Source organism: Pogoniulus pusillus, chromosome 8 (assembly GCF_015220805.1).
Source record: "Pogoniulus pusillus isolate bPogPus1 chromosome 8, bPogPus1.pri, whole genome shotgun sequence".
In the NCBI taxonomy this organism is placed as follows: Eukaryota; Metazoa; Chordata; class Aves; order Piciformes; family Lybiidae; genus Pogoniulus; species Pogoniulus pusillus.
In genome coordinates this window covers 37,009,793-37,037,143 of record NC_087271.1, presented here as the reverse complement: position 1 = coordinate 37,037,143, position 27,351 = coordinate 37,009,793, and the positions used below count along the sequence as shown (strand labels likewise).

Below are 27,351 nucleotides of genomic sequence, written 5' to 3'. Positions count from 1 at the left end.
CAAAGAGGAAATGCTGAAGGTATCTCCCCATTAGTGCTGTGGATGTTAAACCAGGGCTGGAAAAGGCTCAGCCTGATTTTTCCTTTTTCACTGTCATTTGGCTTTTCTGCTTCACTTCTTCCCCATTGCTTTTGTGGATAGCCAAGACCAGCTGCTCTGCAGGCAGCCGAGAGATTCAAGTGCATGTGTTGGAAGGGATTTATGGATTCAGTGTAGGAAAGAAGGAGGAGGAAATTGGACTGGTAGGAGGGGAATCAGTTATTAGAACCTTCAAGGGTTCAGAGGGCTGCTTAAATAAAAAGGAAAAGAAAATCAGGGAGGGAAAAAAAAGCCACCTAGGAAAATAAATTGAAGCTTGTAAAAAGCAAGTACTTTAGTATTAGGGAAGTGCTGGGTAGAAAATCCAGGCTCTTATCATAGAATCAACCAGGTTGGAAGAGACCTCCAAGATCAGCCAGTCCAACATCTTTGTCAGTGACATGGACAGAGGAATCAGTGCACCCTCAGCAGATCTGCAGATGACACCAAGCTGTGTGTCAGAGTCGACTAGCTAGGGGCAGGGATCCATCCAGAGGAACCTGGACAGGCTGGAGAGCTGGGCTCAGGTCAACCTCACGAAATCCAGGAAGGCCAAGTGTAAGGTCCTGCACCTGGGTTGTCACAATCCCAAGCACAAATCCAGGCTGGGTGGTGAATGGCTGAGAGCAGCCCTGAGGAAAAGGACCTGGGGGTCTGGGGTGATGAAAAGCTCAACATGAGCCTGCAGTGTGAGTGCAGCCCAGACAGCAACTGTGTGCTGGGCTGCAGCAAGAGCAGTGTGGGCAGCAGGGTAAGGGAGGGGATTCTGCCCCTTTGCTCTGCTCTTTAGAGACCCCACCTGGAGTCCTGTGTGCAGTTCTGGAGCCCCCAGCACAAGAAGGACATGAAACTGTTGGGCCACAAAGCTGCTCAGAGGGCTGCAGCAGCTCTGCTATGAGGACAGGCTGTGAGAGTTGGGGCTCTTCAGCCTGGAGAAGAGAAGGCTTTGAGGAGATCTTGTAGTAGCCTTCCAGTATCTGAAGGGGTCCTACAGGAAGGCTGGGAAGGGACTGTTTGCAAGGTCTTGTAATGACAGGATGAGGGGGAATGGGTTTAAACTGGCAGAGGGGAGATTTAAACTACATGTGAGGAAGAAGTTGTTTCCAGTGAGGGTGGTGAGACACTGGCACAGGTTGCCCAGGGAGGTTGTGACTGCTCCCTTCATTGAGGTGTTCAAGGTCAGGTTAGATGAGGCCTTGAGCAACCTGCTCTAGTGGGAGGTGGGGATTGGAACTGGATGAGCTTTGAGGTCTTTTCCAACCTAAACCATTCTGTGATTCTATGAAACCATATCCCTCAGCACCACATCTGCATGGCTCTGAAGTGCCTCCAGGGATGGGGACTCCACCACTGCCCTGGGCAGCCTAGGCCAGGCTTTGACTACAATCCAGGTGGAAGATATTGTCCTAATGCCCAACCTACATCTCTCCTGGCATAACCTGAGGTTGTTTCATCTCATCCTATGCCTTGTTACTAGAGAGAGGAGACCAACCCCCACCTGTCTCCAGCCTCCTTTCAGGCATACCTGCATCTCTGCTGGCATAACCTGAAGTTGTTTCATCTTATCCTATCCCTTGTTACTAGAGAGAGGAGACCAACCCCCACCTGTCTCCAGCCTCCTTTCAGGCATACCTGCATCTCTGCTGGCATAACCTGAGGTTGTTTCATCTCTTCTTATCCCTTGTTACTAGAGAGAGGAGGCCAACCCCCACCTATCTCCATCCTCCTTTCAGGCATACCTACATCTCTGCTGGCATAACCTGAGGTTGTTTCATCTCATCCTATCCCTTGTTACTAGAGAGAGGAGGCCAACCTCCACCTATCTCCATCCTCCTTTCAGGCATACCTACATCTCTGCTGGCATAACCTGAGGTTGTTTCATCTTATCCTATCCCTTGTTACTAGAGAGAGGAGACCAACCCCCACCTATCTCCATCCTCCTTTCAGGCAGTCAGAAGGTTACCCCTCAGCCTCCTTTTCTCCAGACTAACAACCCCAGTTCCCTCAGCTGCTCCCCACCAGGCCCATTCTCCAGACCCTTCACCAGCTTCATTGCCTTTCTCTGGACCTGCTTCAGCACCTCTTGGAGTGATGGGCCCAAAACTAAGGCTACTATTTGAGATGCAAAGCACTACTGAACTAAGCTAATAGGCAGCTCATGCCTCATGTTTCTTCCTACTGGGAAGAAAACATGTTTTAGGCTTTAAATGGTTTGCTCCTTGCTCCTGCAAGCAGCAGTGTTGGAGCCTAGACACAGCTCCCTGGTGCTGTGCTTTCATCTCCCCCACAACCCATGCTGGCTGCCTACCTCTGCACTCTGCTCTATCTAATATGTAATCTTTCCATGGGTCTGCTTCAAAGACAGACACCTCTCAATAAAGTAAAGGAGCTGCCAGATAGTCTGTGCATGGGAACACAACCCCAGTGCTTTTTAAGAAGGCATTGATATGCCAATCGTGTGTGTGTACATCTGTGTTTAAATGCAGTGTGGTTTATAGCAGCTCCTGAAGGCAGGAGCTGGGAATCAGAAGTGGCTGCTCTGCCTGCAAACACAGCAGAGTGGCTGTAAAGCCATGGTATGGGGAGAGGGTAAAGCCATGGTATGCAGCAGGCTGTGATCCATTCTCTTCTCCTCGTGTTTGGACATCAAGCTCCAGAGTGCAAGAGGAGGATTAGAATCACAGAATCAACCAGGTTGGAAGAGACCTCCAAGATCATCCAGTCCAACCTAGCACCCAGCCCTGTCCTGTTAACCAGACCATGGCACTAAGTGTCTCATCCAGACTTCTGTTCAACACCTCCAGGATGGTGGCCACTCCACCACCTCCCTGGGCAGCCCATTCCAATGCCAATCACTCTCTCTGCCAACAACTTCCTCCTAACATCCAGCCCGGACCTCTCCCAGCACAGCTTGAGACTCTATCCCCTTGTTCTGTTGCTGTTTGCCTGGCAGAAGAGCCCAACCCCACCTGGCTACAGCCTCCCTTCAGGTAGTTGTAGTCAGCAGTGAGCTCTGCCCTGAGCCTCCTCTTCTGCAGGCTGCACACCCCCAGCTCCCTCAGCCTCTCCTCATAGGGCTGTGCTCCAGGCCCCTCACCAGCTTTGGCACCCTTGGCAGGCTCTGGGCTGTGAGTGCACAGTGCTGTCTCATGTCCAGCTTCTCACACACCAGCACCCCCAGGTTCTTCTCCATCCCTTCATCCCCCAGCCTGTCCCTGGGCAGCCCATTCCAATGCCAATCACTCTCTGGCAAGAACTTCCTCCTAACATCCAGCCTGTCTCTAAGGGTGAGTCAAGGTCAGATTATGCTTTCTTTTCCCTGAAGGCTTGGCTGGATGCACAAGCTGAGCAGCTTGGGTATTTGTGAGATCTGTAGCTTCTAGAGCTCTCCTGGCTCACTGAAATCACTCTGTCCTGCCCAGCTTTTCCAAAAATTAACATCCCTGTGGGAAGGCTCTCTCTGAGCAGTGTTTACACTCATTTCCTTCCTAGGAAAAACATTCAGCAGTGAAATAGGTCTTGGGCAGCGCCGTGGAAGCGGTGATGGCAGATGCAAGGAGACGGTGGCACGTCCTTCCAAAGTACAGCTTGTTCTTAGTGGCTTGTGTGTTCAGCTTTCTGCATTCTCTGCTTCTTAAGGTTGGGTTTTTTTTTTTTCCTTTAAATTAAAAAACAAAACAGCCAAGCAGAAGCCAGCAGAACTCTTTTAGGGAGCTAAAGGCATTGCTCAGCCTTGCAGCAAACCCAGCCGGGGCTGGCTGCCAGCCAAAGCCTCTGCTAGCCGCAGCTTTCTCCCCACGGAACTCCTCTAAGAATAGCCCCAGCCCTCTGCAAAAGCCCCTCAACAGGGAAAAAAAAAAGAGGTTTGAGCAATGCCTTGTCTTCATCAATTGTAAAGAGCTGGAGTCTGCAGGGGGGGTTCTTCTCTCCACCCCCCCACCAGAGGCCCTTGCTTCGCCTGCATCCTGCAAGGAGCGCTCGCTAATGCCGAGGAGCATTCCGAGACGTAGTGCAGTGAGTCAGGGCTTAGCCAGGAATTGGTCATGGGATAGAAAGGCTGCAGATTGTCTGTTAGCCAGGCTCTCCTTTCAGTGATTTTCAGCAGCGTGAGCAATTTCTGCTGCTGCTGTTAATTAGACTCCTAACTCTTGTCTGAGATGATCTAAGGCAAGGGTTAATGAGACAAGTTTCCCGGTGTTGGAACATGTTGCTTTAGTTAAACTTTGGCAGCCTTGCCTTTGCTGCTTTTGCATGAAAGGATTTTCCTCTGCCTCAGAATCCCTGGAAGCACCATTCTAGCCTGCTATGTAAATAACCATAGTTAGTGAGTTCAATCTAAACACATCTGGTAAATGGGGGGGAAAAAAACCCCACATAAAAGGCTCAAGCACTACCAGACGAGTCGCACCGAGTGGACTTGCCTGTTCCTCCTGGGCTGGGTTGTGGCTTTAGAAGCTGTTCTTCTGGTTGTACTGGAAGTTTCACTTCAGAGAGTCATAGAATCAGCCAGGTTGGAAGAGACCTCCAAGATCAGCCAGTCCAACCTAGCACCCAGCTCTATCCAGTCAACTAGACCATGGCACTAAGTGCCTCAGCCAGGCTTTGCTTCAACACCTCCAGGCACAGCAACTCCACCACCTCCCTGGGCAGCCCATTCCAATGCCAATCACTCTCTCTGCCAACAACTTCCTCCTAACATCCAGCCTAGACCTTCCCTGGCACAACTTGAGGCTGTGTCCCCTTCTTCTGTTGCTGCTTGCCTGGCAGAAGAGCCCAACCCCACCTGGCTCCAGCCTCCCTTCAGGGAGTTGTAGACAGCAATACTCATTCCTCATTCCTGCTGTCTTTCTTCTGGGATCAGGGCTTACCACTACAGGTAGGCTGGCTGTAATGAACAGGACTGGCTGTGGCTGAAGATATTGAGCCCTGCAGTGAGTAAATAAAAAGCCCAAACTTCTTATGGTCATGTCTGTGTCACCACATTTTTCTTGGAGAGATAGATAGATCCTGCAGAAGCTGCCTCTGCAGTTGCACCTAATTACAAAGACAGCATTGCCTTGTATTTTATGAGTGCAAACCCCATTACTGGTGGGGTGGGGTGAACTCATCTGCAATTGCCTGATGCTGCTGGTATTTATACCCAGTGGAAAAATCAATCCCTTTCATCCAAGGTAAAGCTGTCTGCCTCTCCAAAGGAGAAGGCTGCCTGGCTTGCTGAGCACTGGACATCATCGCCTCACGTGTGATGAATCACAGCCAGCACTTGCGTGGCTGAACCTTCCAGACCCACTTGACTCACAGGGGCTGAGTATCTAAATGAAGTGTGTTTGTCATGCTACAGCCCTACAGGATTAGGAGCACTTGGATTCATTTGATCTGTTGCCTTCCAACAGCATTAAACAAGTCCATTTATTCTTGTCCTTTGCACATTGTGTTTTCCTGGCGGTGGAAGTCCAGCATCTTACTCTTTGGAACCTGAGCTGCAATAGGACAACTATTTCTGGCCAGTATTTCTGGTACTGGCAGGGCTTGAAGTGTTCTTGGCTGGCTTTTTTGTATCAGGAGCAGTGTGGCCAGCAGGACAAGGGAGGTTCTTCTGCCCCTGTACTCAGCACTGCTCAGACCACAGCTTGAGTGCTGTGTCCAGTTCTGGGCTCCTCCATTCAAGAGAGATGTTGAGGTGCTGGAAGGTGTCCAGAGAAGGGCAGCAAGGCTGGGGAGGGGCCTGGAGCACAGCCCTGTGAGGAGAGGCTGAGGGAGCTGGGGGTGTGCAGCCTGCAGAAGAGGAGGCTCAGGGCAGAGCTCATTGCTGTCTACAACTCCCTGAAGGGAGGCTGTAGCCAGGTGGGGTTGGTCTCTTCTGCCAGGCAAGCAGCAACAGAAGAAGGGGACAGAGTCTGAAGTTGTGGCAGGGGAGGTCTAGGCTGGATGTTAGGAGGAAGTTGTTGTCAGAGAGAGTGATTGGCATTGGAATGGGCTGCCCAGGGAGGTGGTGGAGTCTCTGTCCCTGGAGGTGTTGAAGCCAAGCCTGGCTGAGGCACTTAGTGCCATGGTCTGGTTGATTGTTTAGGGCTGGGTGCTAGGTTGGGCTGGATGATCTTGGAGGTCTCTTCCAACCTGGTTGATTCTATGATTCTATGATTGGCCAGGGCTGGGTGCTAGGTTGGCCTGGCTGAGCTTGGAGGTCTCTTCCAACCTAGTTGATTCTATGATTCTGTGGTCCTTTGCTTCCCAAAGAAGTGATGGAGTCCCCATGGTGTCCAAAAACCATCTAGACTCTGGGACATAGTTTAGTAGGCATGGTGGTGTTGGGTTGATGGTTGGACTTGGTGATTTGGTGATTCACAGATTGCATTGGGCTGGAAGGTTCCCTCAAATGTCATCCTGTCCAACCCCTCTGTAGTGATCAGGGAAGGCCCCAACTAGATCAGACTGCCCAGGGCCACATCAAGTATGATCTCTTAGAGGTCTTTTCTGACCTTAATGACTCTGTGGTTCTCTGGGGGATCTGGGAAGCCAAAATCTCCCTCCTAACAAGCTCACAGCAGTGTGGCTAATGTTAATTGAAAGAGATTTTAAACTCCAGGAATTTGAGGCTTAAACTAACCTCTGAGGATTAGGAGAAAAGCACCTGATCATCCAAGTGTTTGTCTTGTCACCCTGAGCATTCTCTGCACCCACTGACTGCTTAGTGAGTTGCTAGGAGGGCTGGAGCACCTCCTCTGTGGGGACAGGCTGTGAGGGTTGGGGCTGTTCAGCCTCAGCAGTCAGAATCACACAACTTTAGAGGTTCAAGGGGACCTCCAGAGATCGAGGCCAACCTCTCTGCCAAGGCAGGATCCCCTAGGGTAGTGCAGTCAGGGATGCATCCAGGTGGGCTTTGATAGTCTGCAGAGAAGGAGACTCCACAGCCTCTCTGGGCAACCTGTTCCAGGGCTCTGTCACCCTCACTGTAAAGAAGTTTCTCCTTGTGTTGAGGTGAAACCTTCTATATTCCAGGTTGTAGCTGTTGCTCCTTGTCTTATTGCTGCTGACCAGCAAAAAGAGGTTGGCTCCAGCTGCTTGACACCCACCCCTCAGATATTTGTATAGACTGATGAGATCTCCTCTCAGTCTTCTCTTCTCCAGACTAAACAGCCCCTGGGCTCTCAGTCTCTCTTCATAGGGTCTAGAGAGACTTAGAGCAGCCTTCCAGTACCTGAAGGGGGCTAAAAAAAACCCATGAAGGACTTTTTACAAGGGCTTGTAGTGATAGGATGAGAGGGAGTGGATGGAAGTTGGAGGAGGGCAGATGTAGACTGGAGATTAGGAGGAAGTTCTGACTATTGACAAGGTCTTGTAATGGCAGGACGAGGGGGAATGGGGTTAGACTGGCAGAGGGGAGATTTAGACTGGATGTGAGGAAGAAGTTCTTTACAGAGAGAGTGGTGAGACACTGGCACAGGTTGCCCAGGGAGATTGTGGCTGCTCCCTCCCTGGAGGTGTTCAAGGCCAGGCTGGATGAAGCGTTGAGCAACCTGCTCTAGTGGGAGGCATCCTTGCCTATGGCAGGGGGGGTTGGAACTAGGTGATCTTTAAGGTCCATCCCAATCCAATCCACTTTGTGAGCCTATAAACCTGTGAATTGTCCTGGTTCTTTGCTGTGAGTCATTCTGAAGTTGATAGCTTTGACAGAACAAGTGACCCAACGTGGTCTTTGGCTGGACACAGACACAGCAACTGCAGAGAGCCCTGAGCACTGTGTCTGCTGCTCTTTGTTTGGCCAGAGAGATGGACCAAGTGAGAAATCTCCATCCCAGTGAGAAATCTCCATCCCAGTGAGAAATCTCCATCACAGCTCACTGATTCTGATTCCAGCATAGGCTTTGTTCGTGTTCTTGCTAGCAATCAGGGAGCATTCATGGCCCACTGCAGCTGCTATGTGGTGTTATAAAAGGGCAGAGGGATTATAGGGCTTTGGGGTCTTTAATGCAAGCTGGTTTTGCTGTGAGGGTCACTGATGTGGTCTATGGTTTGAATTAAGGTTCTCATTATCACATTAAGATTTGACAATGAGTTGAGTGTAGGGAAGTAAGTGAATGCTAATACTGCAAGACTGCAGTGAAAAATGAGGCAGTGTTTCCACACTGAACTCCAGCTTCCTCCTTCTTGGAAGTGCCAGAGCAGAATCACCTGGAGTAGGTCACACAGGAACACATCCAGGCTGGTTTTGAGTGTCTCCAGAGATGGAGATTCCACAGGCTCTCTGGGCAGCCTGCTCCAGGGCTCTGTCACCCTCACAGTGAAAAAACTTTTCCTTATGTTCACATGGAACCTCCTGTGCTCCAGATTCAATCATAGAATCAAGCAGGTTGGAAGAGACCTCCAAGCTCATCCAGTCCAACCTAGCACCCAGCCCTGGCCAATCAACCAGACCATGGCACTAAGTGCCTCAGCCAGGCTTGGCTTCAACACCTCCAGGAACAGCAACTCCACCACCTCCCTGGGCAGCCCATTCCAATGCCAATCACTCTCTCTGCCAACAACTTCCTCCTAACATCCAGCCTAGACCTCCCCTGCCACAACTTGAGACTGTGTCCCCTTCTTCTGTTGCTGGTTGCCTGGCAGAAGAGACCAACCCCACCTGGCTACAGCCTCCCTTCAGGGAGTTGTAGCCAGCAATGAGCTCTGCCCTGAGCCTCCTCTTCTGCAGGCTGCACACCCCCAGCTCCCTCAGCCTCTCCTCACAGGGTTTGTGTTCCAGACCCTTCACCAACTTTGTTGCCCTTCTCTGGACACCTTCCAGCACCTCAACATCTCTCTTGAATGGAGAAGCCCAGAACTGGACACAGCACTCAAGCTGTGGCCTGAGCAGTGCTGAGTACAGGGCAGTCCCCACCCCTGGAGGGACTGAAAAGCAGTGTTGAAGTTGGTGCTGAGGGGCATGGTTTAGTGGTGACCTGCCAGTGCTGGATTAGTGCTTGGGCTTGATGATCTTAAAGGACTCTTCCAACCAAAATGGTTCTGTGATTCTGTGACTGTTGTATTTATGCCATTGCTTTATGCATTTAACTTGCCAGGTTGTATTATCCAGCACCATCCAGGAGAGAATCATAGAATCAGTAAGGGTTGGAAGGGACCACAAGGAGCAGCCAGTTCCAACCCCCCTGCCATGCCCAGGGACACCCTACCCTAGAGCAGGCTGCACACAGCCTCATCCAGCCTGGCCTGAAACACCTCCAGCCATGGGGCCTCAACCACCTCCCTGGGCAACCCATTCCAGCCTCTCACCACTCTCAGGCTCAACAACTTCCTCCTCACATCCAGTCTAGGGCAGCATAGTGGCAAAAGAGACAAGGCAGGTGTCTTTTATTGCCAAGTACTCTAAAACCACTGAATTTTCCTCTTGAGTCAGTCTGGTTTTGTAAGTTTTCAGCAACACAGTTTTTACCTTCCTCCCATCTATTTTTCATTCACTGGATAAAGCTTCCAAGCCCTCTGCTGTACCAAAGCCATTAAAGATCTGGTATATTAATGAGAGTTGGAGAACAGGTCTCCTTTCAGCCCGTGGCATTTTATTTGCAGCATTTCTGGATGTCTTTTGATGTAAGCAAGTGTTCTTCATGCTCTACAGCAATCCCTTGTCACCTTCATTCCTGGTCTATGTAGCTGCAGCCTTTTGCAAAGCTGTTTGGAGAGAAGAGGTTTCTCAGTTGCATTTTGCTAATTGTTTCCCACTGGAAATCTTGCAGACCTGTCCCCTCCCTCTGCTTTCTGCTCATGGACTCATCTTCTGTGAAGCACAGAGTTTTATTACATGGATAATGTGATTGTTGTTGTAAAGTAAATTCATTTCCCATTAGAAATCACAGAATCATAAAATCAAGCAGGTTGGGAGAGACCTCCAAGCTCATCCAGCCCAACCTAGCACCCAGTCCTGGCCAATCAACCAGACCATGGCATTAAGTGCCTCAGCCAGGCTTGGCTTCAACACCTCCAGGCACAGTGACTCCACCACCTCCCTGGGCAGCCCATTCCAATGCCAATCACTCTCTCTGCCAGGAACTTCCCCCTAACATCCAGCCTAGACCTCCCCTGGCACAACTTGAGATTGTGTCTCCTTGTTCTGTTGCTGCTTGCCTGGCAGAAGAGACCAACCCCACCTGGCTAAAATTTCCCTTCTGGTAGCTGCAGGCAGCAATGAGCTCTGCCCTGAGCCTCCTCTTCTGCAGGCTGCACACCCCCAGCTCCCTCAGCCTCTCCTCACAGGGCTGTGCTCCAGGCCACTCCCCAGCCTTGCTGCCCTTCTCTGGACACCTTCCAGCACCTCAACATCTCTCTTGAATTGAGGAGCCCAGAACTGGACACAGCACTCAAGGTGTGGCCTGACCACTGCTGAGTACAGGGGCAGAAGAACCTCCCTCGTCCTGCTGGCCACACTGCTCCTGAGCCAGCCCAGGATGCCATTGGCTCTACTGCCCACCTGGGCACTGCTGCCTCATCTGCAGCTACTCTCTACCACCACCACCAGGTCCCTTTCTTCCTGGCTGCTCTCAGCCACTCTGTCCCCAGCCTGTAGTGCTGCTTGGGGTTGTTGTGGACAAAGTGCAGAGCCCTGCACTTGGCCTTGTTCAATCTCATCCCATTGGCCTCTGCCCACCCATCCAGCCTGTCCAGGTCTCTCTACAGGGCTCTGCTACCCTCCAACACCTCCACTCCTCTCCTAGCTCGTTGTCATCTGCAAACTTACTGATGCTGGACTCAATCCTCTGGTCCAGATCATCAGTAAAGAAGTAATTCATCAGAAATTCATTTAGGGGGAAAAAAAAAAGAAGTATTTGTTTTCTTTTTCTACCATAAGCTACTTTTTAAAGCAATTGTATTTGAAACAAAGAGAACTAACTGCATCAGTTAGAAGAGGTGTGAAAGATGCCATGCAGAATCTCTGCATGCCAGCCCAGCACTTTTACCTCCTTCAGTTATGAGGGACCAGCCTCAGGTAATAACATTTTTCCATGAGCTGTCTTTGTGCATCAGGGTGAACAAGGAAGAAGTACTGACCCATGAGATTTGACTCAAGTTTCCTTGCTTTATACATACATGAAAGCTTCTTTCTTCTTCCTCTAGCTACCTGGGGACAAAGGCACCTGAAAACTGGTATTTAGGGTAACTTTGTAATGAAGGGGCAAACCAAGCATTGGAAAACCTCAGATATTGGTCAGAGAAGATTGTTCTTGGATGCAGGTGCAGTGGTATTACCATGTCTTGCAGCAGGCTGGAAGCCCTCTGCTGTGAGGCCAGGCGGAGACAGTTGTGGTTGTTCAGCCTGGAGACGAGAAGGTTTCAGGGAGATCTTCTTGTGGCCTTTCAGTGCTCGAAGGGGTCAGTAAGAAAGGAAGGGGCAGAGTTCTGCACTCTGGCCACAACAACCCCAAGCAGTGCTACAGGCTGGGGACTGAGTGGCTGGAGAGCAGCCAGGAGGAAAGGGACCTGGGGGTACTGATAGATAGTAGGCTGAAGATGAGGCAGCAGTGTGCCCAGGTGGCCAAGAGAGCCAATGGCATCCTGGCCTGGATCAGGAGCAGTGTGGGCAGCAGGACAAGGGAGGTTCTTCTGCCCCTGTGCTCAGCACTGCTCAGGCCACACCTTGAGTGCTGTGTCCAGTTCTGGGCCCCTCAATTCAAGAAAGATGTTGAGGTGCTGGAAGGTGTCCAGAGAAGGGCAACAAAGCTGGTGAGGGGCCTGGAGCACAAATCCTATGAGGAGAGGCTGAGGGAGCTGGGGGTGTTTAGCCTGGAGAAGAGGAGGCTCAGGGGTGATCTTATTACTGTCTACAACTACCTGAAGGGGCATTGTAGCCAGGTGGGGGGTGGCCTCTTCTCCCAGGCAACCAGCAATAGAACAAGGGGACACAGTCTCAAGTTGTGCCAGGGTAGGTATAGGCTGGATGTCAGGAAGAAGTTCTTCACAGAGAGAGTGATTGGCATTGGAATGGGCTGCCCAGGGAGGTGGTGGAGGCACCGTCCCTGGGGGTCTTCAAGAAAAGACTGGATGAGGCACTTGGTGCCATGGTCTGGTTGACTGGATAGGGCAGGGTGCTAGGTTGGACTGGATGATCTTGGAGGTCTCTTCCAACCTGGTTGATTCTATGATTCTATGATTCTATGAAGATTTTTTATCAGGGCCTAAAAGGAGGTTGTAGTGAGCTGGTCTCTTCTCCTGAATTACTAATGATGGGACAAGAGGAAATGGCCTCAAGTTGCATCAGGGCAGGTTTAGGTTGGATGTTGGGAGGAAGTTCTTTCCTGAGCAGGTGGTCAGGCACTGGAACAGGCTGCCCAGGGAGGTGGTGGAGTCACCATCCCTGGAGGGGTTTAAACAGAGAGTGGATGTGGTGCTTGAGGCTATGGTCTGGTGATGAAGGCTGCTGGGATGAGGGTTAGGCTGGCTGATCCTGGTGGTCCTTTCCAAGCATAGCAATTGATAGTGCTGAGATGTTGTGCTGAGGGATTTGGGTTAGTCAGGGACTTGTCAGTGTGAAGCTAATGATTGGACTCAATGAGCTTGAAAGGCTTTGCCAATCTAAGCCATTCTGTGATTCTCTTGTGACAGGACAAGGACTGATGGTTTGAAACTAAAACAGGGAGATTTATACTACAGAGAAGGAAGACATTCTTGCCACTGCAGATGGTGAGACCCTGGCCCAGGTTGCCCTAAGAGGCAGTAGAGGCTCCACCCCTGGAACCATTCTAGGACACATTGTTGGGGACTCTGAGCAACCTACTCTAATTGCTGATGTTGCTGATGACTGCAGGAGCTGACTGCATTAGAGGACCATTAAAGGTCTCTTCTAATCCAAACCAGTTTGGGATTCTAAACATCAGGGGCTTTCTGGTTCCTTTGTTCCATGGTATTCTGAAAGCTGAGGCAGGTTAAGACAATTAACACCACAGATGTAACCAAAGCCAAGACACCTGTATTCATAGCTCTGCAGGAAGTGTCATCAGTGGGATTAAACTTCCTTCTGCCAGGCAACCAGCAAGAGAACAAGGGGACATGGTCTCAAGCTGTGCCAGGCAGGTAGGTTCAGGCTGGATGTTAGAGAAAGCTGTTGGCAGAGAGAGTGATTGGCATTGGAATGGGCTGCCCAGGGAGGTGGTGGAGTCTCTGTGGCTGGAGGTGTTGAAGCAAAGCCTGGCTGAGGCACTTAGTGCCATGGTCTGGTTGATTGGCCAGGGCTGGGTGCTAGGTTGGACTGGCTGAGCTTGGAGGTCTCTTCCAACCTGCTTGATTCTATGATTCTAAGAAGTTCTTTCCAGTGAGGGTGGTGAGACACTGGCACAGGTTGCCCAGGGAGGTTGTGGCTGCTTCCTCCCTGGAGGTGTTAAAGACCAGGTTGGATGAGACCCTGAGTGACCTGTTCTAGTGGGATGTGTCCCTGCCTATGGCAGAGAGTTGGAACTGGCTGAGCTTTGAGGTCCCTTCCAACCTAAACCACTCTGTGATTCTAAGACAGTTAGCAAGGACTTCTCACAGCTTACCTGAGTCCACCTGTGGCAGTCTGATGAAACAAAGCAAAATGCTTTGAAGAAAGTTCACATGTCTCTAGAAGTGGGTTTGGAAGAGGAGAAGCAGCAAGGGAAACGTTGACAGATATTTAATTAGCATGGCAGTAGTGGCTGTTGCTGTGTTAATAGCATCTGGCAGCAGAGTCACTGCCATCTGTTAGTGCCCTGAAATTCTGAATGCTCTGCATCCTTTATGGAGGAATTAGCAGTAATTAACACATCTATCACATGAAATCACCTAGATTGGATGACAGCTTTACCTTGATAATGATTAATGGCAAAATAATGGGGAGAAGAATGTCCACTCTCTTGCCTTTTTACTCTAGACTGGCTACTGCTGCTAGCCAAGCACAGCACCCCAGAGGGTTTCCTGTGGATCTTGTGGTGTAAGGCATCATTTAGTGCATCTCCTGTAAGTAATCCTGGTGAGCAGAGCAGGAACAAAACCATAGCTGTTGCATCTTCATTCCTAGGAGCAGGTGTTGATCTGTTGGAGGGTAGCAGAGCCCTGCAGAGGGACCTGGACAGGCTGGAAGGGTGGGCAGAGGCCAATGGGATGAGATTGAACAAGGCCAAGTGCAGGGTTCTGCACTTGGCCACAACAACCCCAAGCAGCACTACAGCCTGGGGACTGAGTGGCTGAGAGCAGACAGGAAGACAGGGACCTGGGGGTGCTGGTAGAGAGGAGCTGAAGATGAGCCAGCAGTGCCCAGGTGGGCAGCAGAGCCAATGGCATCCTGGGCTGGCTCAGGAACAGTGTGGGCAGCAGGACAAGGGAGGTTCTTGTGTCCCTGTGCTCAGCACTGCTCAGGCCACCCCTTGAGTGCTGTGTCCAGTTCTGGGCTCCTCAATTCAAGAGAGATGTTGAGGTGCTGGAAGGTGTCCAGAGAAGGGCAGCAAGGCTGGGGAGTGGCCTGGAGCACAGCCCTGTGAGGAGAGGCTGAGGGAGCTGGGGGTGTGCAGCCTGCAGCAGAGGAGGCTCAGGGCAGACCTCATTGCTGCCTGCAGCTACCTGAAGGGAAATTTTAGCCAGGTGGGGTTGGTCTCTTCTGCCAGGCAAGCAGCAACAGAACAAGGGGACAGAGTCTCAAGTTGTGCCAGGGAAGGTCTAGGCTGGATGTTAGGAGGAAGTTCCTGGCAGAGAGAGTGATTGGCATTGGAATGGGCTGCCCAGGGAGGTGGTGGAGTTGCTGTCCCTGGAGGTGTTGAAGCCAAGCCTGGCTGAGGCACTTAGTGCCATGGTCTGGTTGCTTGGCCAGGGCTGGGTGCTAGGTTGGACTGGCTGAGCTTGGAGGTCTCTTCCAACCTGCTTGATTCTATGATTCTGTGATTCTATTTGCAGCAAATTAGGACTCTAAAATGAGTTGAGGTTTCTGCTGATGCACTGTAACTTATTTAAAGGAGAAAGTGAGGTTGGATTGACAGCAGTGACCCTCAGCCAAAGTCAAGTCAGCCTGCAAGAGCAATCTGCCTATGTCAAAGCATCTCAGCTCAGTATTAAGACTCCAAACTATTAATTTCTGATGAATCAGTAAGTGATGTGGAGGGAGGGGGTAGGAAACCTCTATACCTTTGTATCAGAAGAATTACTTTTGCACCTTTATTTTTATCAAAGCCACTATTTTGGTCAGTGCAGTGGAATCTCACTGCTGTAAATAATAGCTGTAAACAAAGTAGTGAGCCAATTTGAGATCCACTTGGGGGTTATTTTTCTCCTAACTCCTCTTTTTTTTTTTCCTGTGTCCTCCTGCTGAGCAGCAGATGGAGAAGGTGGCATACTCTGAGTAAACAGAAGTAATAGGTAGTGGAGGTGTCTTAAGTATCAGAAGAAATAGGAGGGAAAGAAGTAAATTTGAGGATCTTGCAGTCAAGTAAGCTGGAAATTTATCTCTTCCTGTGTGAGTCAGTCAATATCCTGAATATTGTGCTGGGAGCCACAAAGAGAATCCTAACGTGGTGGGTTCTGGAAGAGACCTCTGGGGGTCATCCCATCCAACCCCCCTGCTAAAACAGGGTCACCCACAGCACATTGCCAAAGCAGGATCATGATGTCCAGGTGGGTTTGGAATCTCTCCAAAGGAGATTGCAAAACCTCTCTGGGCAGCCTGTTCCAGGGCTCCAGCACCATCACAGCAAAGAATTTTTTCCTTATGTTTAGGTGGAGACTCCTGGGCTCCAGTTTGTGCCCACTGGCCCTTGTCCTGTCACTGGGCACTGCTGAAAAGAGTTGGCCCCGTCCTCTTTAGCTTGAGCTCTTGCTAAGCATTGATCAGGTTCCCTCTCAGGCTGCTCTTCTCCAGGCTAAACAGCCCCAGGTCACTCAGCCTTTCCTCCTCACAGAGATGCTCTATTGCCTTCAGCACCTTCATAGCCTCCACTCAACTGGCTCTGGTAGCTCTTCTCTCTCCCTTCATTGTATGCTTCCCTTTTCTCTTTCTATTTATTCCTAAGTGGTGGAAGTTTCTTTAGGCTTGGATTTGTGCTGGATTTACGGCTCTCACTGGAGCTGCCCTGACACCAAACCACAAGCAGAGATATGGAAAGCCAGGTTTGCACAACCACGTTCAGAGAATCATAGAATCAAGCAGGTTGGAAGAGACCACCAAGCTCAGCCAGCCCAACCTAGCACCCAGCCCTGGCCAATCAACCAGACCACGGCACTAAGTGCCTCAGCCAGGCTTTGCTTCAACACCATGTCCCTGGGCAGCCCATTCCAATGCCAATCACTCTCTCTGCCAACAACTTCCCCCTAACATCCAGCCTAGACCTCCCCTGGCCCAACTTGAGCCTGTGTTACCTTGCTTCTCCTGACACAGAAACTGAAGATCAGACTTTCCTTCCAACTGAGGCAATGGATTTTCAGCAGTGTTTTGGTGGGGGAAAGCCTGTGCCTCCAGGGTGATGGTATGCAGAGACAGACAGCAGTCCTGAACTCATCTTGTGTTGCAGGAGGTGGTGGGCAGGAGGTGTTAGGGCTGCAGAATGTGCCTGCCTCTGCACCATCCAAACATGCAGTGCAGACCATTTCCAGTTTCTGCCTCTGCACTGTGAGGAATGAAGTGGTGGAGCAGATTTGAGGATCAAGGCTTACCTTGTTCAGAGGTTGGCATTTAGCAGGCTTCTGGGTTTGATGTCCTCTCCACAAGGCCTGTCCCTCTCCTTTCATTTCACTTGACAGCTGTGAGTTTGCTTGGCAGTTGTATGAGTCATGCATCAACTCAGATGAGCTGTGTGGCCACGGACATGGCATGACCATGCTAACATCATCCCCAGCTAACACTGTTTGCATTAGAAGATGCTCCTAAAGCAAGTGGTTTTGTCTTCTCTTCTGCTCTAACTTGACATCATGGGCAGGCAGTGGCTGGTGGGATGTAACACAGCAAGGTGTTTGTTAAGGCTTGAGAGAAAGGCTTGTTTCTCTCTCACTTATTTTCATGCAAGACACTGTTTTCTCTTCAGGAGGCCCAGAAGCTATGCATTAAACAGTGTTAAATAGGCTGAGGCAGTTGATGTTGCCAGCCCTTATAGAATTATTCATTAAAACATTAACTGCTAGACAGCCTCTTTGTCTTTTGTTGTTTGGGGGTTTCTGATTCCATGATCTAGCAGCTCCTTTAAAGACCACGTTGTGTGATTCAGACGTCCAAGGGCTAAAGAAGACAGACTAAAATCACCACAACTGCCCACAAGAGCACAGGTCCTTTGGCTTTAGTTCCTTAAAACCAGTGCTGGGGCTGGTGCTGTTCAACATCTTCCTCGATGACACTGATGAGGGGACAGAGTCTGCTCAGCAAGTTTGTTGCTGGCACCAAACTGGGAGGCTTGGCTGATACAGCTGCAGGCTGTGCTGCCATCCAGAGAGACCTGGGCAGATTGAGAGCTGGGCACAGAGGAACCAAATGAGGTTCAACAAGGACAAGTGCAGAGTCCTGGGAAGGAATCCTGAGAAGGAAGTCCTGGGAAGGAGTAATAAACTGCATCAGTACAGGCTGGGAGGTGACCGCTGGAGAGCAGCTCTGTGGAGAGGGAGCTGGGAGTGCTGGTGGAGAACATCCCTGGCACAGCAATGTGCCCTTGTGGCCAAGAAGGCCAATGGGATCCTGGGGTGTATTAGCAAGAGTGTGTCCAGCAGATCAAGGGAGGTTCTCCTCCCCCTCTACTCTGCCCTGGGGAGGCCTCATCTTGAATATTGCCTTCAGTTTTGGGCTCCCCCATGTAAGAGGGACAGGGATCTGCTGGAGAGGGTCCAGCAGAGAGCTATGAGGATAATTAGGGGACTGGAGGGCATGGCTGATGAGGAGAGGCTGAGGGACCTGGGGCTGTTTAGTCTGGAGAAGAGAAGACTGAGAGGGGATTTAATCAATGCTTATAAACATCTGAGGGCTGGGCAGGAGGTGGGGGACAGGCTCTGCTCACTGCTCCCTGGGACAGGACAAGGAGCAATGGGTGTAAGCTGCAGCACAGGAGGTTCCAGCTCAACACAAGGGGGAACTTCTTTCCTGTAAGGGTCCCAGAGCACTAGAACAGGCTCTCCACAGAAGTTGTGGAGTCTCCTTCTCTGGAGCCTTTCCAGGCCTGTCTGGATGTGTTCCTCTGTGATCTGTGCCAGATTGTGTGGTCCTGCTGTGGCAGGGGGGTTGGACTCAATGATCTCCTTGGGTCCCTTCCAACCCCTAACATCCTGTGAGCCTTAAATTGTCATGGGCATGATGTCCCTGAGAACTTCATCTGGGTTTGTGAAGTGGTTGAGCTGTAAGGTTTGACTCAGCTCTCTCCCATCTGCACCAGCAGCTTTCCCTAACACACAGTGCTGGGAAGAGCTGGAAGGGGATGTATCCTTCTCGAGGTTTTTGCAGACCATGGATGTATGTTTTGGTTTACAGAAGCTTTTGGCATGGGAACAAGACATTAGTTTGAAATGTTGGTTCTCAATTACACTCTTTCCCCTCCCCATCCCTTTTAAGGGTATTTCTAATGGCTGTGGGTCTCCATGGAGGACATGGTCTGGTCATGTTCTTCCCTATAAAGACATTCTGGTTTGCTTCCTTGGGCCCCTTGTGTCCAGTTTTCTAGCTGAGCAGGTCAAGCCTGCTGTTGCTGCTCTTCTCACTGGCACATGTAATCCATGCTTTCTCCTACACACCATTTCCCACCTGATGCTGATGTTTCTTACCTCTGTTCTGAGCAAACCTTTAGGTCTGGGGTGACTCTGGAGCTCTGCCTTTCCAGTGCTTTGCCTTATTCCATTAAAGATGCCAACTGGTGTTGTTACAGAGACAAGCAGTGACTCCACAGCTACACACCTCGTTTTCCATGGACCACTGGGGATCTGTTAGCTAGCACAGTGTTTGATCGTGACAAGTCCCAGATGAATTTCACCTGGTAGCAATCCCCCCAGGCCACTCAACCTGTGCCATTAAAAACTGCCCACCCAGGGTCACTGCAGCAATTGTGTTGCCTTTAATTTCTTTTTCTGATGAGCTTCTTTTCATTCATTTGAACAAGAGCAAGAGCCTGAAGCCCTGGGGAGTGTGACACTACGATGACAAATGCCTGTCACCCTTTGTGTGCTTCAGAAGTACTGATGGTGTCTCTGTTGTCTGTCTTTCTTGTGTGTTGCAGGAAAAAAGTGCCAGTTCTAATGTGAGACTTAAATCTAATAAAGAAGTCCCAGGATTAGTACATCAACCCCGAGCAAAGTAAGTTCAACTTACAACTTAATGTTTTCTTAAAGCATAATGCAGATAAGCAGAGACCTAAGCAGCATCTCTGAGACTTCCAGTTACTGCCTAGTGAAAACAAACTGGTGGGTCCAGCAGCCCCAAAGCCATACTCAGTTTAAATAAACCATGCAAGGTCACCTGTGTCTTGAGCACAAGCAAAGGAGAGGATGCTGCAGGGAAGCTGGTACAAGCACTGACCACCCAGCTGGTCACTGCACTTGTGCCAGCTTCCCTGCAGCATCCTCTGCTTTGCACAGCAAAGATGCAGGACCCAAAAGTATGTGATAGGCATATTGCTGTGCCCCATAGAGGTACTGGGCTGTGTTATTTCACAGTTTGCTGGGCAACTGGCTCAGAAATAAAAGGATATCTGCACCAGTGTTCATAAAGACTATTGGCTAAGTCCCCACAGAACCCCAGCATGGTGGGGAGTAGACAGGACCTCTGGAGATCATCCAGTCCAACCCCCTGCTGCAGCAGGTTGCCCAGGATCACAATATCCACACAGGTTTGGAATCTCTCCAGAAAAGGAGACTCCACAACCTCTCTGGACAGCCTGCTCCAGCAAGGAAGTTCTTCCTCCTGTTCAGACAGAATCTCCTGGGTCCCAGTTTGTGTCTGACATCCTTTGTCCTGTCGCTGGGCACCACTGAAAAGAGTCTGGCCCCATCCTCTTCCCCCCTGCCTTTTAGCTCTTGCTAAGTGTTGATCAGATCCCCTCTCAGGCTGCTCTTCTCCAGACTAACCAGCCTCCAGGTCTCTCTGTCTTTCCTCCTCACAGAAATGTTCCAGGCCCCTCAGCATCTTTGTAGCCTCCACTGGACTGTCTCCAGTAGTTCCCTGTCTCTCATGAACTGGGGAGCCCAGAACTGGACACAATACTGTAAGTGTGGCCTCACAAGGTAGATGGAGAGGAGAACCCCACTGGACCTGCTGGTCAAACTCTTTTTAGTGCACCCCAGGAGACCATTTGCCTTCTTGGCCACCAGAGCACACTGCATCCTGGGGCAGGTTTTGCTAGCTCTTGCATTAGGGTAGCAGCTCTTCTGCCCAGGATTAGGAGCGGTAAAGTTCTGCCATTTAAAAGAGTCATTTCCTAAAATGAGGGTTCTTTTGGATCTGAGAGTTCTTTCTTCATTTGCTCACAGTTCTCCTCCTGCTCTACTCAGCCCTGGTGAGGCCACATCTGGGGTACTGTGTCCATTTCTGGCCTCCCCAGTTCAAGAGGTACAGGGAAATCCTAGAGTCCAACAGAGCACCACGAGGATGATGAAGGCACTGGACCATCCCTCTGGTGAGGAAAGCCTGAGAGACCTGGGGCTGTTTAGTCTGGAGAAGAGCAGCCTGAGAGGGGATCTTACTAATGTTAATAACTACCTGAAGGGCAGGCCTCAAGAAGAAGGGGCCAGGCCCTTTTCATTGGTGCCCTGTCATATGAGGAGTGACAGGATGGACCACAGGAGCTCCCAGCCCAACGTGAGAAGAACCTTCTTTGGTGTGAGGGTGCAAGGGCCCTGGAGCAGGCAGCCCAGAGAGCTTGTGGAGTCTCCTTCTCTAGCGACTGTCAAGACCCTCCTAGATGCATTCCTGCGTGGTGACCCTGCTTTCACAGAGGCTGTTGGGCTGGGTGGTCTCCAGAGGTCCCTTCCAACTTCCACCATGCTGGGATTCTGTCACTCTGCCCACAGGGCTGAGATCACTCACCACAAAATCATAGAATCATAGAATCAAACAGGTTGGAAGAGACCTCCAAGCTCAGCCAGGCCAACCTAGCACCCAGCCCTGGCCAAGCAACCAGACCATGGCACTAAGTGCCTCAGCCAGGCTTGGCTTTAACACCTCCAGGCACAGTGACTCCACCACCTCCCTGGGCAGCCCATTCCAATGCCAATCACTCTCTCTGACAACAACTTCCTCCTAACAGCCAGCCTAGACCTCCCCCAGCACAACTTGAGGCTCTGTCCCCGCTTGCCTGGCAGAAGAGCCCAACCCCACCTGGCTACAGCCTCCCTTCAGGTAGTTGTAGACAGCAATGAGCTCTGCCCTGAGCCTCCTCTTCTGCAGGCTGCACACCCCCAGCTCCCTCAGCCTCTCCTCACAAGGCTGTGCTCCAGGCCCCTCACCAGCTTTGCTGCCCTTCTCTGGACACCTTCCAGCACCTCAACATCTCTCTTGAATTGAGGAGCCCAGAACTGGACACAGCACTCAAGCTGTGGCCTGAGCAGTGCTGAGCACAGGGGCAGGATAATATCCAACTCCTGCCACAGAGTTGCTTATTGATATTAGTAACTAATTTCTTACCTAAATCACTGTTACCTTTTAATCACTAATTGGATTGGAAAGCACAGATTACATGGAGCTGTGCTTTGGGTTCTTAACTCAGAGGTGATAAATCTTTGCTGGTGAACAATAGTGGAAGTGCTGTTCTTTGTGCCATGCCTTCAGGGCACTTATTAACTTCAGCTTGCTGCATACCAAGCACGTTGTGCGCAGCTTCACGTCTGGAAACTCCAGTGACGAAGTGACAGTATAATTCAGCCTCCTTTCAAAGGGGAAAATCAAGTGCTGCAGATGTAATTGCAGAGAAATTCACAGGTAGAGGTAAAAATCATCCTTCAGCAAACCTGTGCTTCGTTATCATGACTTGCTCCTTCCCAGCGGGGTCAGAGGTGTGCTTGAGTAGCCTGGAGAAGAGGAGGCTCAGGGGTGACCTTATTGCTGTCTACAACTACCTGAGGGGTGGTTGTGGCCAGGAGGAGGTTGGAGGCTCAGGGGTGACCTTATTGCTGTCTACAACTACCTGAAGGGTGGTTGTGGCCAGGAGGAAGTTGCTCTCTTCTCTCAGGTGGCCAGCTCCAGAACAAGAGGACACAGCCTCAGGCTGCGCCAGGGGAAATTTCGGCTCGAGGTGAGGAGAAAGTTCTTCACTGAGAGAGTCATTGGGCACTGGAATGGGCTGCCCGGGGAGGTGGTGGAGTCGCCGTCCCTGGGGCTGTTCAAGGCAGGATTGGACGTGGCACTTGGTGCCATGGTCTGGCCTTGAGCTCTGTGGTAAAGGGTTGGACTTGATGATCTATGAGGTCTCTTCCAACCCTGATGATACTGTGATAACAGGAGGCTAAAGCAGGGCTGTTTCTTGTGGCTGGTCATCTCTTCTGGTGCACCCAAGGCAGAAGAACTGTATGGGGTCAAGAGGTCCTTTCTATCATCAGAAGGCCCCACAGAAACCAGAACTGGCTTTTATTCACCAGAAAGCCTAAATTCATTGCATGGGCAGAGGGTAAATGTTTCTGCCCTATTCCCATGAAAATAAGGAAGCTCCTCAGAGAGTTACAGAATCTGAAGTAAGTTGTTGGGTAGAACCTCCAATCTGACCAAAGCTCTGCTGTTTACCTGACCTACTTTTGAAGTTCTGTTTGTCAGGTGGCTACATGTTTCAGTTGCTAATCACCAAGTCAACAAATACCTCTTATCATCTGCAATCTGGTAGTTTATAATGTGAAAACCACTAGCAGCTGTGACTGCAAGGAGGGGTGGAAAAGAGCTACTCAGCTAAAAGAGCAGAAGTGAAGAGATAAATCATTAGGTGCATCTTGTAGGACTGCTCTTGTGGAACAGGTATTTCAAAGCACAGCACAGGCTAAGTCCCACATTAAAAGTTCATTTACAAGGAAGGGAGTTTTAGAATGTCAGCTGTAAAAGTAAGACTGTGAAGGCTCTTCCCATTTGTAAGAGGATTTAGGATTTTATGTCTAGAGCCCTGGAGTAGTTTTGTGAGGGTCTCTAACAGAAGCCAAGGGCTTGGTCCTTCCTCATTACACTGAGTGCTGGCAGCTACCATGCCTTCCCTGAACTTCATTCCTGCACCCTGCCCTAACCTCTCAGGTACTTGCTCTGTTTGCTCATCCTCAAAACTCACTCCACTGACAACTTTAACAACCCAGGTGGTCAAGTATGCCCCATCAGGTACACTGAGGCATGTTCATAACTTATGCCTGAAGCAAAGAATGAAAGGAGCATTTCAGACCACTTTTACCCTGCTAAATCACAGACACTCAGTGGCTGGGATAGAATCATAGAATCAACCAGGTTGGAAGAGACCTCCAAGGTCATCCACTCCAACCTAGCACCCAGTCCTGGCCAATCAACCACACCATGGCACTAAGTGCCTCAGCCAGGCTTTGCTTCAACACCTCCAGGCACAGAGACTCCACCACCTCCCTGGGCAGCCCATTCCAATGCCAATCACTCTCTCTGCCAACAACTTCCTCCTGACATCCAGCCTAGACCTCCCCCATCACAACTTGAGACTGTGTCCCCTTGTTCTGTTTCTGCTTGCCTGGCAGCAGAGCCCAACCCCACCTGGCTACAGCCTCCCTTCAGGGAGTTGTAGACAGCAATGAGGCATAGGTCATACAGTTCCAGCTCTCTGCCATAGGCAGGAACATCATTCATTCAGTCTGCTCAACCCTCCCCATTCAATCTGACTTTCAATGCTTCCTCTGATGGGGCATCCACAGCTCCACTGGGCAACCTGCTCCAGTGTCTCAGCACTCTCATTCTGATATATTTCTTCCCTCCATCCAGTCTAAATCTCCCTCTTTTAGACTAAACCCATCCCCCCTTGTCCTGTCACAACAGGCCCTTATAAAACATCTGTCCTCAGTTTTCTGATTGTCCTCTTTAAGCACTGAGAGGCCACAAGAAGGTCTTCCTGGAGGCTTGTCTCTTCCAGGCTTCCCAACTCTCTCAGCCTGGCCTCACAGCAGAGAGCTTCCAGCCCTCCCAGCATTGCTGTGGCCTCATCTGGCTCCACTCCAACAGGTCCCTTGTCTCTTCTGGCCTCAGGACTGCAAGTGGGGTTTCAGCAGAGCAGAGGGGAGACTCCCCTCCCTCCACCTGCTGCCCATGCTGCTGAGGATGAGCCCAGGACACAGCTGATTCTGGGTCTGAATGCATGGTGCTGGCTCATGTCCAGCTTTTCATCCTCCAGCACCCCCAGGTCCTTCTCTGCAGGGCTGCTCTCCATCCCTCAGCCTGGATTGGTACTGTGGATAGAGACCCCATCTTTTGGCAAACTCTGTGTCTTTGGCCTGCCTTAACACATCCACAACTCCATTTCTGTGCCCTCTGATGTGCTTCTTACAAGGAATGTTGATTCCACCTTTCTGCTTGGGCAAAGCCATTTTTCTGGAGGGTTACCCTAGAACCCTGCTTAGATATGTTGCTTTTGTGACTCTTCCAGTTGTTCATGGCCTCTGTCAGGTCCCCACTCTGCCCTGGATTTTACAGTTCTACACAGCTCCTTAAAATACACACAGCATCAGCATCCATGCATGTTGGAGTGGTAGAGCAGCTCTACTGCCAGGCAAACCTTGCTGAGGATCATAGAATAGAATCATAGAATCATAGAATCAACCAGGTTGGAAGAGACCTCCAAGATCATCCAGGCCAGCCTAGCACCCAGCCCTATCCAATCAACCAGACCATGGCACTAAGTGCCTCAGCCAGGCTTTTCTTGAAGACCCCCAGGGACGGTGCCTCCACCACCTCCCTGGGCAGCCCATTCCAATGCCAATCACTCTCTCTGTGAAGAACTTCTTCCTAATATCCAGCCTAGACCTCCCCTGGCACAACTTGAGACTGTGTCCCCTTGTTCTATTGCTGGTTGCCTGGGAGAAGAGGCCACCCCCCACTTGGCTACAATGTCCCTTCAGGTAGTTGTAGACAGTAATAAGATCACCTCTGAGCCTCCTCTTCTCCAGGCTAAACACCCCCAGCTCCCTCAGCCTCTCCTCATAGGATTTGTGCTCCAGGCCCCTCACCAGCTTTGTTGCCCTTCTCTGGACATGTTCCAGCACCTCAACATCTTTCTTGAATTGAGGGGCCCAGAACTGGATCATAGCCTGCAAGGCCTTTAGGACCTCCTGCAAGACTTCCCATGCATATAGAAACACAAGATTCCAGTTTTCCCTACCCTTCATTTAGTTCTCTTGTAAATTACAGCTGGATTGAGTCACTACAGTATCAGCTCATTTTATCAGCAGCTAGATCTGTGATGTTGTAAAGGCAAGAATGTCCTTCTAAGTGCTTACCTAGCCAAAAGGGCTGTTCTGCCCTAAAACCCCTCTGCAAGACACTTGAATATGCAGGTGACAGGGTTGGGTGCTCCAAGCAAACACTTTTCCCCATCTTAGGTGGAGGTGGGAAGCTGAGGGACAGGCAGACAGCTGGGCACAGAAACTCCCACTGCCTCTGAGAGGTGAATTGTTCCCTCTGCTGAATTACCAGCTTTAGGTTTTAACACCACTTCTGAGCCCTTGTCTTCTGAGCTGAGCCTTCGTTTGTGTCCAGCATAAGGAAATCATTGTCTATGTTCATCCTGACAGCAAGTGAAGTATGAATGCTGAGCTTTGTAGGAAGTGCAGCCTGTTGTTGGGGCCCTGGGAGAAGTATTAACTCATTACAGCTGGAGGAATCATGCCAAGGAAGAAGGGGCTGGGGTGGGAATTCAGCAGGCTGAGCCAGCTTTCACTGTTGGAGGAAATCTCCATGAGCTGTCCTTCTAACCATCTGCCATCATTGCTGACACTGGCACCACTCTCCCACCCTTATCATAGAATCTTCATAGAATCAACCAGGTTGGAAGAGACCTCCAAGATCATCCAGGCCAACCTAGCACCCAGCCCTGGCCAATCAACCAGACCATGGCACTAAGTGCCTCATCCAGGCTTTGCTTCAACACCTCCAGAGACAGCGACTCCACCACCTCCCTGGGCAGCCCATTCCAATGCCAATCACTCTCTCTGACAACAACTTCCTCCTAACATCCAGCCTAGACCTCCCCTGGCACAACTTGAGACTGTGTTACCTTGTTCTGTTGCTGCTTGCTTGGGAGAAGAGGACTTTCTTTGCTGCATCTTTTTATTTGTCCCACATTAAGCCCCTGGTGCTCTTCACCAACCCCCACGGGCCTGAGTGCTCCTCCCTGCTGCAGGTCCAGAGAATGCTCCAGCTTCATCTTCCCAAAGGGTTATGGCTGTTTCAGGAAGGAGGTTCTCACCACCCCAAGCATGAATAAAGCAGACACACACTGAGTACTGCCTGCCATGAACCCTCAGCTGTGCCTTCTTCTTCCCCTTGCCTCTGAGCCTCCTCTACTTCCAGCATGCAGGTCCTCTTAGAGGAGGACCTGTGTCATCTTCTGCCACCACCAGCATTTTGCAGAGAACAAGTTAGTTTTCTCTTCCAGCCTTCTTCACAAAGGCAGGATGGTGTCCCTGAGCCCTCAGCCTCTTGGTGCTGCAGAGTTAATTGAAGTGAACAATCTAGGTCTACTCAGGGAGCAGGAAGGACCAACCATCCAGGAGGGAAGGACCAGCTCTTTGCAGATCTTTCTGGGTGAGTGCAGAGCACTTTTGTAGCAGGGCAGACAGATCTTCTAGTGAGAAGCTCTAACCTCACATTGTAGGCATCTCATTTCGTGGTGATGAGGGTTGGCAGGATTGAAAAATCTTCTGTCTTGACTCAGAAGTGGCTCTGTCTGGCCCAGGGGTTATTCAGTTTCTGCAGCTTGCTTAGAAAAGGGAGCACAGTCAGAGTATCCCAGTATCACCAAGGTTGGAAGAGACCTCACAGATCATCAAGCCCAACCCTTTACCACAGAGCTCAAGACCAGACCATGGCACCAAGTGCCACGTCCAATCCTGCCTTGAACAGCTCCAGGGACGGCGACTCCACCACCTCCCCGGGCAGCCCATTCCAGTGTCCAATGACTCTCTCAGGGAAGAACTTTCTCCTCACCTCCAGCCTAAATCTCCCCTGGCACAGCTTGAGGCTGTGTCCTCTTGTTCTGGTGCTGGCCACCTGAGAGAAGAGAGCAACCTCCTCCTGGCCACAACCTCCCCTCAGGTAGTTGCAGACAGCAATGAGGTCTCCCCTGAGCCTCCTCTTCTCCAGGCTAACCAATCCCAGCTCCCTCAGCCTCTCCTCGTAGGGCTGTG

At 50.7% G+C, this 27,351-nt stretch overlaps 1 protein-coding gene across 1 annotated transcript in view; it reads left to right on the top strand.

Annotated features, from left to right (window-relative positions):
- The window catches only part of C8H1orf21 (chromosome 8 C1orf21 homolog), a 168,479-nt gene that overhangs the window by 124,865 nt on the left and 16,263 nt on the right, over positions 1-27,351 (top strand). The window contains exon 4 of the mRNA XM_064148076.1: positions 19,248-19,324. Coding sequence (XP_064004146.1) covers positions 19,248-19,324 — 77 coding nt within the window. The remainder of the gene's footprint in view (positions 1-19,247; positions 19,325-27,351) is intronic.